The sequence below is a fragment of the Lissotriton helveticus genome, chromosome 7, assembly GCF_964261635.1.
Source record: "Lissotriton helveticus chromosome 7, aLisHel1.1, whole genome shotgun sequence".
NCBI classification, from domain to species: domain Eukaryota; kingdom Metazoa; phylum Chordata; class Amphibia; order Caudata; family Salamandridae; genus Lissotriton; species Lissotriton helveticus.
Genome location: NC_136068.1, coordinates 1,857,755,881 through 1,857,769,388, shown reverse-complemented (window position 1 = coordinate 1,857,769,388; position 13,508 = coordinate 1,857,755,881). Strand labels below are relative to the sequence as shown.

At 44.1% G+C, this 13,508-nt stretch overlaps 1 protein-coding gene across 2 annotated transcripts in view; it reads right to left on the bottom strand.

Annotated features, from left to right (window-relative positions):
* LOC144767792 (uncharacterized) overlaps nt 1–13,508 on the bottom strand; it is an 834,271-nt gene that overhangs the window by 549,615 nt on the left and 271,148 nt on the right. For both annotated transcript variants that reach the window (XM_078651172.1, XM_078651173.1), the window contains exon 3: nt 266–310. In XM_078651172.1, the coding sequence (XP_078507298.1) occupies nt 266–310 (45 nt within the window). The remainder of the gene's footprint in view (nt 1–265; nt 311–13,508) is intronic.

Here is a 13,508-nt window from a genome sequence, read left to right as displayed (position 1 = left end):
GACCATTAATGACGGCTAATGGTTCTGAAAAGTGATGACAGCAGCTTATAAAGCAGCGGCTTTTGAAAGTGAATGTCCTTGCTTCTTAAAATAGAGTGAGACCTACTGGCTTTGCCAATGCGTGTAAGGAATGCAGCCAATTTTAGTTCTCAAATGTATCTTTGCCAACAAGACCGTGAAGCTATTTTCATACTATTTTGATGAAGAAGCTATTTTTCGAATTATTTTGATGATACACAGGCACTCCCATCCTACAATCACTCACCATAATATTTGGCTGCGAGACTTGGTTCAGTAAAGTGGACACCGGCTGCAAGACAAAAAAAAAGAGTTGAGTTGTTAAGAGCTTGATTGAAACATGATTTGCAGCAGTAATGTCAGACCAATAAATAATTAAAAACAAAAAGGCTAACTTTGTGTAATGTAGATTGAGCACCTTCAGTTTTTCCAATTACCAGTCGAACAGTGCCAAAATAATTAGTGTCAACATAAATGTGACTGTGTGTAACCTAACCAATAGCAGCAGGCAGAGTAATTGAAGTGTGGAGAAACTTCAATTAAAATATGTGAGCCCCCAAAGCCCTACATTGGGAGCACTATTTCCCTCACCAATAACAGTAGATGTTCACATTTTTTTAGGGATATGCAAGATACACATTTCCACTGTTATTGTTACCTCAGCACAAAAGGATAAAAATAATAAATTACAGTTTTTTGAAAAATGCTTTCAGGGAGCTATACTTTCTACCTGCAGATTCATCACCTCCTGAATATCATCAAGCACCAGATTCAATGAGAAAAACTCTTGAAAAAACATCTGTGTGCCAATAGGTTGCTTCATCAGTCACTGTCACATCCCAGTTGTGCCCCTGACAAGACAAAAAAAGAGCTGCAAACATGGGCCGCCCTTGTCTCCAGAAGTCAGGTTATCTTTATTCTTCCATGCCCCAGATGTGAAGCATGGCTCACAAATCTTTAGTTGATACAGGCAGTGTTTGGAACCACACTTGAAAATGTATTTATTCAATGGGTGGGCAGTAAACTCCGCTCCCTCGGTGGAGTCCGCAGAGTTTTAACCACTCCGTACGCCGCATGTAGTGTGGAGATCCAGAATAAAATTCGCCAACCACTGCGTGGCAGAGTTTTCTCATGCGCAACTTGCCAAAGCTAAGTTGTTGAGCAAGAAAATCAAGTGCTAGGTTGAGTCCCAGCATGATTTCTCAACGCTGGCAGTCGTATCAAGTCGCCACTGCTCACGTTGAGAAAGAAAACAAGTTACTTACCTGTAACTACAGTTATCTAGTATTGGTATCTTTCATAGATGCACATGCCTGAATCATTCCCCGTCGTCGAGATGGGAGTCCGACGGTAAAACACAAAAGCAGTGCCATAAATATTAAATAAGCTAAAAAAAGGGCCGAAGGCCTTCCATTAGTAGCCTGTCTAGTCCATTTTCAAAAAAGGACCAAACGTTTGCTCCAGCCAATCAGCTGTTAGCCCCTCTGGAACACTCCCAGCAAAGGCAAGCTCTCTTCAGATTTTCCAAGCACAAGTGGGAAGTAGGTATACCAAAAATCAATGAGAACTGACTCCACGGGGAGGAGGGTGGGTTGCATGTGAATCTATGAAATATACCAATACTGGATAACTATAGTTACAGGTAAGTAACTTGTTTTCTTATCCAATATTGGGTATCTTTCATAGATTCACATGCCTGAATCAGAACAGAAAGCAGCACCCTAATTGTACTGTCGTTAGCGGAAGGTGGGAGACATGTAATTTTAATCTCCCAATAGTTATCCACTCTCTTTTACACAATGCATGTACCAAACATTATACAAATTGTCAAATACAGTTACCTGATCACCAAATCTAATAAATATATCAGAGAAATAAACAGCAAGAAAGCATTTTTTCATTATGAAAATTAAAGAATCTGACCTTAGTTAAAAAGATGACGTAACACAGCTTGTCCAACCGCTGCATCCTGCCGTTGTGCAGATTGGAGGCAGTAGTGCCTTTTAAACGTGTGGACATTCTTCCATGTCGCAGCACGGCATACTTTGTCTAATGTCACTCCAGCAAACAAGGCTCTAGATGCAGCGACTGTTCTTGTGGAGTGTGCTTTAGCCCTCACTATCAGAGGTTTGTTTGCTTTTCCATGGCAGAACTGTATCGCAGATGCAACCCATCTGGCGATCGTGGCTTTCGTTAATGTGGTTCCGTGTTTTCCTTGACCGCTGGCCACCAGAAGTTGATCTGTTTTCCTTATTTCCTTTGTTTTGTGAAGATAACATTTCAATAAACATCTTTTGAAATCCAATGTATGAAAAAAACGCCCGTTCAGCTGGGCTACATGGATTTGGAAAGAAAGCTCGCAATATTACCGGTTTACTTAGGATTTGTCCGAAGAGCTATGTAATTCTCTGTAAAGCTCAGGAAAGGTTCTTTTATTGTAAAAGCCTGTACTTCACTCACTCTTCTTTCAGAAGTAAGAGCTAGCAAGAGGAATACCTTCCATGTGAGAAATTTAAGTTCTGCTTTATGAATTGGTTCAAATGGTTGTCTCATCAATTGTGCTAAGACCACATTGAGTTTCCATTCTGGAGGAGGTGCGCACACCGGAGGAAAAGCATGGAAAAGGCCTCTCATTAATTGTTTTATGAGAGGAGATGAACAGAGCGAAGGAATCTGAGATTTCCTGTACTGGGAAATTGCAGCCAGGTGAACTTTTACAGACAATAAGGTGAGGGCTGACTTACCTAGTGAGAGCAGGTAAAGTACAATGTGCTCAGCAGGGGCTTGCAATGGATGAACTTTGTTCCTTTCGCACTAGCAACGGAACCTTTTCCATTTCAGACGATATGTCTTGATAGTGCTTTCAGCACGGGACTTCACAAGTATTTCTCCACAGTCCTGTGAGATATTGAGAACCTTTAACTCTACAAATTCAGGAGCCATGTGTGCAAGTGAAGAGAATGTGGATCCGGATGGCCCTTGTTCTTCGATAACATCGTTGGTGACAGATGAAGACGAATGGGTTTGTCTTGTAACAATAGAAGTAGCTCCGGGAACCAATACTGCCTGGGCCTACGTGATGCAATCAAAATTAGGCAACAGCCTTCCAACTTCAACTTGATTAGTACACTGGGAATTAATGGGATGGGGGAAAAGGGTAGGCATAAATCTCTGACCATCGCATAAAAAGGGCATTCTTCCTTGACCCCGGTTGTGGGAACCTGCTGGCATAATACTGGCATTTTGCATTTTCCTTCGTTGCAAACAGGTCCAGAGCGGGTTTCCCCCATCTGTAAAAGATCCTGTCCACCTGTGCTTGCTCCAGCTCCCACTCGTGGCAGCTGGACTGTTAGCTGCTTAGTGTATCTGCCAGGGTATTGTGTAGACCCCCGACAAGCTTGGCCCTCAACGAGATTCAATGGAACAACGTCCATTCCCATAAATCCTGCGCCTCTCGATATAGCGTCATGGATTTCGTTCCTCCTTGTTTGTTTATATAGTACATTCTGGTCGTATTGTCCGTTCGGAAAAGCACTGAGGAATCTGCTATTCAAGGCAGGAAAGCCTGAAGAGATATGAATATAGCTTTGAGTTCCAATCTGTTGATGTGTTGTTTTTTCTGTATCAAAGACCACTTTCCCCGGACTTGTAAATCTTGCAGATGACCCCACTCTCCCTCCATGGAGGCATCTGTTGTAAGAATGAAATCTGGGGTACCTTGTAGAAAGGTTAGACCTTGAACAAGATTAGTCGTTTGGGACCACCATTGAAGTGTTTCCACCATATTTGTTGTTATTCGAATCACATCTTCGAAAGAACGCAAGGCTTGTTGCCACTGTTTCTGTAGTTCCTCCTGAAGAGGTCTCATCTTTAGTCTCGCTAAAGGTATACATTTATTGCTGAAGAGCACATCCCTACGAGCGATTTGAACAATCGTACAGAAACTGACTTTCTTCATTAAATGGTCCTTGCCAATCTTTGAAGTCGCATCTGTCTCTCTTGAGACAAGAATGCTTTGCATTGGACTGTGTCCAGGGAAGATCCCAGAAACGAAATTGCTTGAGTTGGACGCAATTTTGATTTTTCCCTATTTAGAGTGAATCCCAATGTGTTGAATAGATAGAGACAAGCTGCAGTTGTCTGATTGGCTTCCTGCGCTGTTGCAGCTTTGAGCAGCCAATCGTTGAAGTATGGAAAAACTTGAAACACTTGAAATCGCAAGGCCGATGCTAGTGGTGCTAGGCACTTGGTGAAAATCCGTGGTGCTCATTTTAGATCAAACGGGAGCACCTTGAATTGATAGTGGGTACCAGCCGTTGTGAACCGTAGATATTTCTGGTGCTTTGGGTGGACTGGGATATGAAACTATGCGTCTTCCATGTCAAGTAAAGTCATGAAATCTCCTTTGTTTAAGCATCCCAGAATATCGGAGAGTGTTATCATCCTGAATGTCTGTTTTTTGAGAAACTTGTTGAGCTTCCTTAGGTCCAGAATCAGTCGCCATTCTCCTGACTGCTTTCTTATTAGGAAGAAACAAGAATAGAAACCTCTTCCTCTCTGAGTGAATGGTACTTTCTCTATAGCTTCCTTGAGGAGCATGATCAAGACTCCTTTTTGTAATAAGTGAAGTCAAGGGGGAGAGGGACCCCTGGGCGGAGTAATAGGTGGTTTTGAATGAATTCTAGGGTGTGACCCTTGGTGACTAAGTCCAACACCCAGCAATCTGATATTATCTCTTGCCATGGCTGTGCATATGCAGAAATGTTCGCACCCACAGGTAGGGAGGGAAAATTGATTGGTACTCTAACATACTCATTGTTTTCTGCCAGAGTCATGGCCCTGTTGTGGTGTTCGCTTGCGGCCTCCCTGGCGAGAGAAACCAGCTGTGGATGATTGGCGATACGATGGCGGGTTTTAAGATTGGAGATATTGAGGTTGGTATTGTTGAGTTCTTTGATATCCTCCTTTGTAGGTGGTGTATCCTTGCCCTTTGGCGCCTCTAAAAGGTAAACTTCTATATTGCAGAACTCCCAAGGACTTTGTGGTATCTGTATCAGGAAAAACTTGTGAAAAGCCTTTATCTTTAAGCAATGGGACAGTGATAAAATGCATCGTATCCTGTAGCGATCTATCATCACAGCTGCAGGGAACCAGGGATTTAAAATCATAACAACGTCTAGGTGAGCTAAAGACAGATGAACTATATTAAATCTAAATCTTACAAGCAAAAATCCCTCCCTAATGATTTCCATCAGAGCTAAATAGGGCTCCATATCTTGGGTGGTAGTTAGCATTACATACTTTTCAACAGAGAGTTTCAGCAATTCAGACTCTTCTAACACTGTATTTCCTTTGAAAAAGTGCTCCTTCACCCATTTAGAATCCAATCTAAGAATACCCTCAGAGTTAGAAAATAGCTCCACCCTTCCCAACTTGAAGAATTAATCGAAAATATACTTCAACTAAGCGAATTTTTAAAGCATGATCAAGTGACAAATAGTCGCTAAGTATTAAGCGGTTCAGGCTAAGCTCCTCTATGCTCCATATCCTGATCACAAGGTGTCAAGAGCCACTCACCTGAACAGAATGGGACTGGGAGGAGGCTTACTGGCATGGGTAAGGCTATTGTATACATCATTTTATAACACTATGAATCCTCAGGTCTGTAATAATGATGTGTGATCCGTGTAACAGATTACATTTAGATATCAGCTCTCAATAGGGGAGAGATCCCTTTAAGGACGAATACCCTCACTCACCATAGGTGACATGCTTCATCATTTGGGAATTTCCTCCAAGTGGAAATCCTAGTTCCACTGAGGGCTAAAACTTCCTCATTGTGAGGGAGGAGTTCAGGGATGTTTTAATGTAGAACCTGCTACACACTCGTGGATCCTAAAGTCCCATGGCGATTAGGTGCAAAAAAAGCAGCGTAAAACAGGAAAGAAGTGGTTTAAAACTACCTAGTGAAAGCAAAATAATCCAATTTTATTTGCTTGCTATCCCTAGTAAAGTTAAAAAGCAGTGAAAACAGCAGTATGAAAATAGACTGCTGGATTGTTACACACGGTCAACATGTTTCAGCCCCTGTGATCTAATTCAGTATCCGGGCTTTCGTCAGGACCATAAAAAAACGACAAAGCTGCTGCTCAAAGTGAAAAACGCAAACAGAAATTTAAGGATACTAGACCAGTGATCCGGTGTATTCTTCAGTAATACTGGATATACCTAAGGGTATATACGCAAAGACACGCACATATCAGGTCGAAACGAGAACACATAAACTTGTCTTTGAAGGATTGAAATCATATCCTACTATTAGTGATAGGGTGGCAACACTCACCCAACTTTGTGGATATATACCCTCACCTCAACTTGGCGGCGGCTCAGGGAAGGGGGCCCCGCTCTAAAAAACAAAATATAATTCTGCGTCATGTATCTTAATTATCATACTGACACAAATGTATTTAAAAACATAGGTAAAGCATCCATAGCTTCAGGGATGAAACAGAAAACAAGTCCAGTAAGAAGTAAAAACCAAATAAAATAACAGGAAAACAGTCTCGAGTCTACATATGGCTGTGTTTACTTCGCCATGGTAAACCCATGCTTCGGACAAAAACTGGACAGAACAAGGGTTTTTGTGAATACTCCAATAGCTGTTTTAGAATCCTTGTTGAGAGCAGATACAAATCTACTCAAGATATATAGTAATGCCAGAGTTGTTGTAAACAATGTGCTAAACAATCGGAAAAACAATGTTTTAAAGTATCCGAAGTTTAAACACAGATTGGCAAACACTGAGTGTAAAGTTAATGTAAAGTTAATGGCTGTAAGACAGAATGATGCACTAAAGTCACCATTGATCGTTTAAGTAATGTCCGGTATTTTAGAAAGAAAGTGAGGGAATCGTTGGTCAATTAAAAGAGCGACTCTGCGCAGGACGATGTAAAAGATTCAAACAAAGCCCATTGACATGCAGTGAACTAACCTATCCGTCCGTACCCCGTCGCGGTACTGAAACTGCAACAGCAGGTACCTAACGGATGGCGCAGTCTCTCTTTATAGTGAACAGATTCAAGGTTAATGCGCTCAACCTGATTGAGGACCCATACGTGGCTGACGATAGTGCCTGGCTAATACAGTTCGTTTCAGCACGCAGGTGTACTCAGAAGCCACTATTAAAGGGGCATGCGTAAATCTAATGCAGTTACCTGACTTTGTCCGCAAAATGTAGACAACGGACTTTCGTACAGAAAGAGAACACAACGCCATAGATCAAAAACGTAAACTGATGGTGACATCTGATAATGCTATGGTGCCAATAAGCACACAAAGTAAATGCCTTGTTCTCACATATTGTACTGCATGTAGTAAATAACCAAGTATCACCTATATGACTTTAGTATGGCAATATATAAACATGATTAGATGTTCTCCACAAAGTAGTGTTTCTTATGATAAACGCTGATAAATAGAATCGTTTTTTTTGAGCACCCATATGTTAAAATTGTGGCTTAAGTTGTTATCTTAGTAGTCAGCATTATAGTGTTGCACATAATTAAGGGCAAAAATATATTGATATTCTTAATAGAAATATGGAAGCTTGTATGTAGCCATTATGTATATATTGTGTGCCTGAAGAGGAACCAACCCTAGATCGGTAGCATGTAAGGAAGCAGTCTTTGTCATGCTATTCCCTAAGTGATGTAAATTATATCAGAAGCCAGGGAATATCGTCATTAAGTCCAGTAATGTCAGTATGAAGCCTATACACCCAGCATTGTTCACGGTTCAACAAGAATTTAGAAAGATCCGTAATGTGTGTTGGAATCCATGGTTGCTCAAGGACTGTCCAACATATGTCATGTTCAGAGTGGTTCACATCTATGAAATGATTAGTCATTTTGGTTGCTCTTCTCTTGCAACGGATTGTGCTTTTATGTTCAAGAATTCTGGTATTCACTTTTCGGGTGGCCATGCCTACGTACCGCAAGTTGCACAGGCATGTAATCAAATAAACCAGTTTGTCACCATTGCAGCTAGTGTGCTTGGACAAAACCCATGGCCTGTTAGTCCCAATATCAAATTCTGTGGTGTGCTTAGTTTATGCACACACAGCGCATGAGCCACACGGAAAGTGTCCTTTTAGCGGGTGGTAAGCCCAAGAGGGATACTTGATGTTCTGTCCTTTGAAGGATAGGTCATGTGTGGACAATCAAGTCTTTGATGTTGGAACTTCATTTAAATGCAAATAATGGGGGTGGTAATGGTAAATCTCCAATGTTAAGGATTCTCTAGTGTCTGAGGATGCTCTTTTTTATTTCATTCGAGTACCCAATGAAGGTGTTGACACGTGAGTCTATTCTGTTCTTCCTTAGGGGGTATAATTTCAATTAAAGCCTCTCTGTTGTTGTTGGCTGCCCTCTTCTTGGATCAACGAATAGTTCTCAACGGGTAATTCCTTTCTTTGAGGTGTAAGGCCAGCTGTTTGGAATGTTCCATAGACGTACAATTGAGCCCGACAAGTAAAAATTGCCAGAAGGGCAAATTCTCGCGAATAGCTTTAGGGTGTAAACTCTGATATGACAGGAGTGAGTTGCGCGCCATAGGTTTGTGATATAGCTCAGTTCCACGACTATCTACTTCAGGAAAAATCCGAACATCCAAGAAAGGTAAACTGTTCTTGGAAAATTCAAGAGTGAATTTAAGGAAATTGTTTCTTGTATTCATCTATTGGTGAAATGATACAATGGTCTCCGGATTACCCCGCCATACCACAAAGATGTGATTGATATAGTGCTTCCATACTTGGATATGTTGTACAAAAGGATTGTATACGCCCCCCCACGGCCCGGGTGCACACCGGGAGGACCATCTCACCCAGACAGGTTGTGGAGAGGGGTTTGAGGCAGGGATGCCCCCTCTCCCCACTCCTTTTCGCAGACCATGGAGCCACTGGCGTGCAGGGCGAGGAGTGGGCAGGACTATAGTGGCCTGGACAGAAGCGGTCACACATTCTATAGCCCTATATGCAGACAACCTCTTACAATTTCTCAGAGACACAGCGAGCGAACTTGCCCATCACAAAGCTACGCTGTCTGCCACAGGGAGAACACTGGGAGGGGTTGGAGGACTGGGAAGGGTCAGGACAGAAAGTGGTGGGGGACTTATACCAAGATTCTACACTGCTCCCATTCGAAGAGTTGCAAGCGGCATATGACTTACCAGGAACCCACTTCCTGAAGCATGAAGCCCTCACCAGAAGGATTAGAAAACACTGGGGCGTGGGAGGCATGGAGCCATGGGCACTAGCAGGATGTAGGTATGTTGCGCTATCAGCTGGGAGGATCAAGACAGTCTCCTGCCTCTACAAGTGAATGAGGCAAGACATGCAAAGGCCATTAGAGAGCACCTGTGATTGCAGTGGGAAGAAAACCTCGGGAAACAGATTTCAGAGGTGGAGTGGGACAAGATCCTAGCCCGAACCCCAAAAGCATCTAGAAATGCGCATATTAAATACATTTCTACATATGGCATAGAGCATGGGTACTCACAAACTTTCTCTCCGGGGCCAAATTTACAGTGTGGTTTGTGTCCGAGAGCCGCACCGGTGGGTCGGGGTCAGTTGGGGAGGGGGCGGGGCTAGAGCAACAAAAAAAACTGTGACCATGAGGTTGAGCACAGGTCCCTGCAGCGGACGCCTTTGCCCACTGAGCTACCAGACCCAGTATCTATCTATCTATCTATCTATCTGTCTATCTATCTCTGCCTCCCTCCCTCCATCCCTCTATCTCCCTCTCTCTCCCTCCCTGTCTCACTCCCTCTCCCTCTCTCCTTCCCTCTCCCTCCCTCTCCCTTCCCCCTCCTTTCCTCTCCTTCCCTCCCTCACCCTCACTCTCCTTCCCTCACTCCCCTTCTCACTCTTCCCCCTCTCCCTCCCTCACACCCCTTCCCTCACCCTCACTCCCCTCTCCCTCCCTCACTCCCCTTCCCTCCCTCCCTCCTACTCCCCTCCCTCACTCCTTCCATCACCGATCCCTTACTCCCTCCCTCACCCCCTCTCCTTCCCTCTCTCCCCTTCCCTCACTCCCTCCCTCACTCCCCTTCCCTCACTCCCCTTCCCTCACTCCCCTTCCCTCACCCCCCTTCCCTCACCCCTCCATCACTCCCTCCCTCACCCCCTCCCTCACTCCCGACGCCCGAGACATCTAGATTTCTTAGGAGGGCAAGAAGTTTTAAGTAGCATTTTGTCCAAAGGACAAGTAGACAGTTTAATAGTGCTGGGGCCCGCACTTTAATTTCCCCAGAGCAGAACAACAACAGAGATAAAGCAGAGCTCAAAGTTGCAGCCAGCTCCATTAGCTTGTGTGGCCCCCAGGCCCGCCCCTGTTCCTTTTATTTTCTTTGAGCATGAGACAAACATCGTGCTTCTGCAGCTCCAGAACACTCACAGCACTGTCATGTAAGAGGCTGCCTTATCTGCCTCTTGGCCCCTTGCTCTGACTTGAACTCTATGACCCCTGCGTTTTAATCTCTGCTCCACTCTTGGGCCCCATACGGCCCCAAGAGCAGTGCTTTCCCTTCTCATGCACCTCGTGCCCCCCCTTCTTTGCACTTTTCCTTTCCTGTACACTTTGTTTCACCCGGTGCCTAAACCTGCTAACACCGCCCTCTCTGACAGCCCGGACCTGCTCCCCTTGACCTCTCGTTTTCTCAGTCATTCAGGGCTTACATTAAAGCTCATAAGTTTCTCCATGAGGCTTTCATGCAGTCCTAAGGCCACCCCCATTTCTGTCCTTCCACTAAGCCTCTCATCTCACTTTGTGCATACACCAGGGGCATTTTGAACACACTGCCATAGCAACTACAGCAGCTGTGGAGTTCTTGATGGGCCTCTTCAGTCTGCAGGTCTGCACACAAAGGCCCATAATGGATTTGAAAGGGGTGGGTGGAATAGTGATAGGGTGGATGAATAGATGCATGGATGAATGAGTGAAAGGGTGGATGGATAGATGCATGGAAGAATAAGTGAGAGGGTGGATGTATAGATGAATAAGTGAAAGGGTGGATGGGTAGATGCATGTATGAATGAGTGAAAGGTTGGATGGATAGGTGCATGGATGAATGGGTGGAGTGAAAGGGTGGATGAATAGATGCATGAATGAATGAGTGAAATGATGGATGTAAGGAAGGATGCGTGAAAGAATGGATGGGCAAAGGTGAAAGGATGGGTGGCTGAGTGGATGGATGGGGTGAAAGTGGTTTAATGAGTGAAAGGATGGATGGCTGAATGAAAGGGGGATTAATGGGTGAGAGAGTGGATGGATGGATGGCTGAGTGGGTGGGTGGATGAATCGGTGGGTGGGTAGGTGGCTAGCTGGGTGGAAGGGTGGATGAATGGGTGGATAGTTGAGTGTAAAGGTGGATGGAGGGATTAGTGAAAGGGTGGATGGATATATGAGCGAAATGGAATGATGGATGGGGTAAAAGGGTGAATGGATGAGCTAAAGCATAAATGGAGGAAGTGAAAGGGTGGAAGGATATACAAGTGAAAAGGAGGATGGATGTATGAGCAAAAGGATGGATGGAGGGATGAGTGAAAGGGTGGATGAATATGAGCGAAAAGGAGGATGTGTGGGGTGAAAGGATGGATGGATGAGCAAAAGGATGGATGAGTGAAAGGAAGGTGGGATGGATGAGTTTGATAGATAGGTTTGGAGATGGAAGGATAGGTATGAACAGTGGCTTCGTGAACACCCCACTTTAGCAGCTACTGTAGAGGTGGAGCTCTTGATGGGCCTCTTATGTCTGCAGCTCAACAGACAAAGGCTCATAATTAATGTGAAAGGGTGGGTGTGAGTGAAAGGATGGATGAATGTGTCGGTGAAAGGATGAGTGAGTGTAAGTGTTGCTGGCTAAATGCATGGATGAATGAGTGACAGGGATGGTTGAGTGACGGGGATAGTGGATGGACAAAGGATGTTATAATGAAGGAAAAGCTTAATTGATGGATGGGTTACAGGGTGTATGGATTAGGGAGCGAAAGGATGGATGAGTGTAAAGGATAAATGGATGAGTGGAAGGATGGATTGATGGATTGGTAGAAGGGTGGGTGGATGGATGAGTGAAAGGGTGGATGGATGAGTGAAAGGATGGATGGATAAGTGAAAGGATGGATGGATAGAGGGAAAGGGTGGCTGTATGGATGAGCGAAAGGATGGACAGATGGCTGAAATGGTTAGGTTTGGAGATGGATGGGTGGGTTTGGATATTGATGAGCGGATGGACTGACAAATCAACAGATGGACGAACATATTGGTGAAAGGCTAATGGATGAAAGAATGAATGGATGACCATCTAAAGATGAAATGCTAGATATCAGTGGGTGAAAGGATGAATGGATGGATGCTTAGATGGAAGAGACAGAGCAATTCTGGAGAGGACTCCAGTGACTTTTTTCGCTTGCTTGGTGGCATAAGAGCTTTGGATCAAAGTGGGGGGGGTATTTCAATTTTCTGGTTACTCACTTGGCCTGCACTATGCTCCCTTCTCTACCTGGGGATTATCAGGTAGGTGTGGTGCTGTTCGCCAGCACTTTCTTACTAGACAGCCAGTATTTGGTCTCATAAAGGCCTCATTGCCATAGAAATTCCTGGTACTGAACAAAACTACTTTGTAAAAGAGCAGAATGTTGTCACACAGAAGGAAGCCAGCCGATAGATAGGATGAGAAAGCATTTAAATAAAAACAAAAAGTCTTGTTTAACTCAGATTGAATTAGGGGCTCAAATGTTAAAGAAAGTGACAAAAGTGCACCCAGGATATATGTCCTTATATTAAATCAGATTTACGTTTTTCATGAATTCACATGAATTTCCTTAAGTAGGCCAGGAAACCGTAATTCTAGAAAATATTTGCGAATTGCATTTTAGCATGAGCAAAGATGAATGTACCCCAGTGGAAATCTGAGTGTTTACAAGTTAACTTTTCCTCGAACCACATTTTCCCAGCCCTGGAAGAAACTTTACTTCTGCCGTTGTCAGGGGTAGTAAATTTCCAACCTTTCTCAGTATGGGAAAAGAATAGAGAAAAGCTAGTGAAAACCCCCAAAAGTCAAATCCTTTTATAGTATTAGCCTGACATTAACCAGAGAGGCTACTATCAGAGCTCTTCTATATTGAGATGGCTGCCATTATTTGACGGCGCACTATGTGGCACCAAAGGGACAAGTGGGTTTTGTTACAGGACAAGTAGATTTATGAAGCTACTTGTCCCTTGGACAAGTACATATTTCATTAAATTCCACACCCCTGCTCCCCTTCCCTCTCTCCCTCACTCCCCTTCCCTCACTCCCCTTCCATCAGTCCCCTTCCCTCACTCCCTCCCCTTCCCTCACTCCCTCTCTCCCCTCACTCCCTTCCCTCCCCTAACTCCCTTCCTCACTCCCCTTCCCTCACCCCCTCCCTTCCTCTGTCTCCCTCTGTTGCC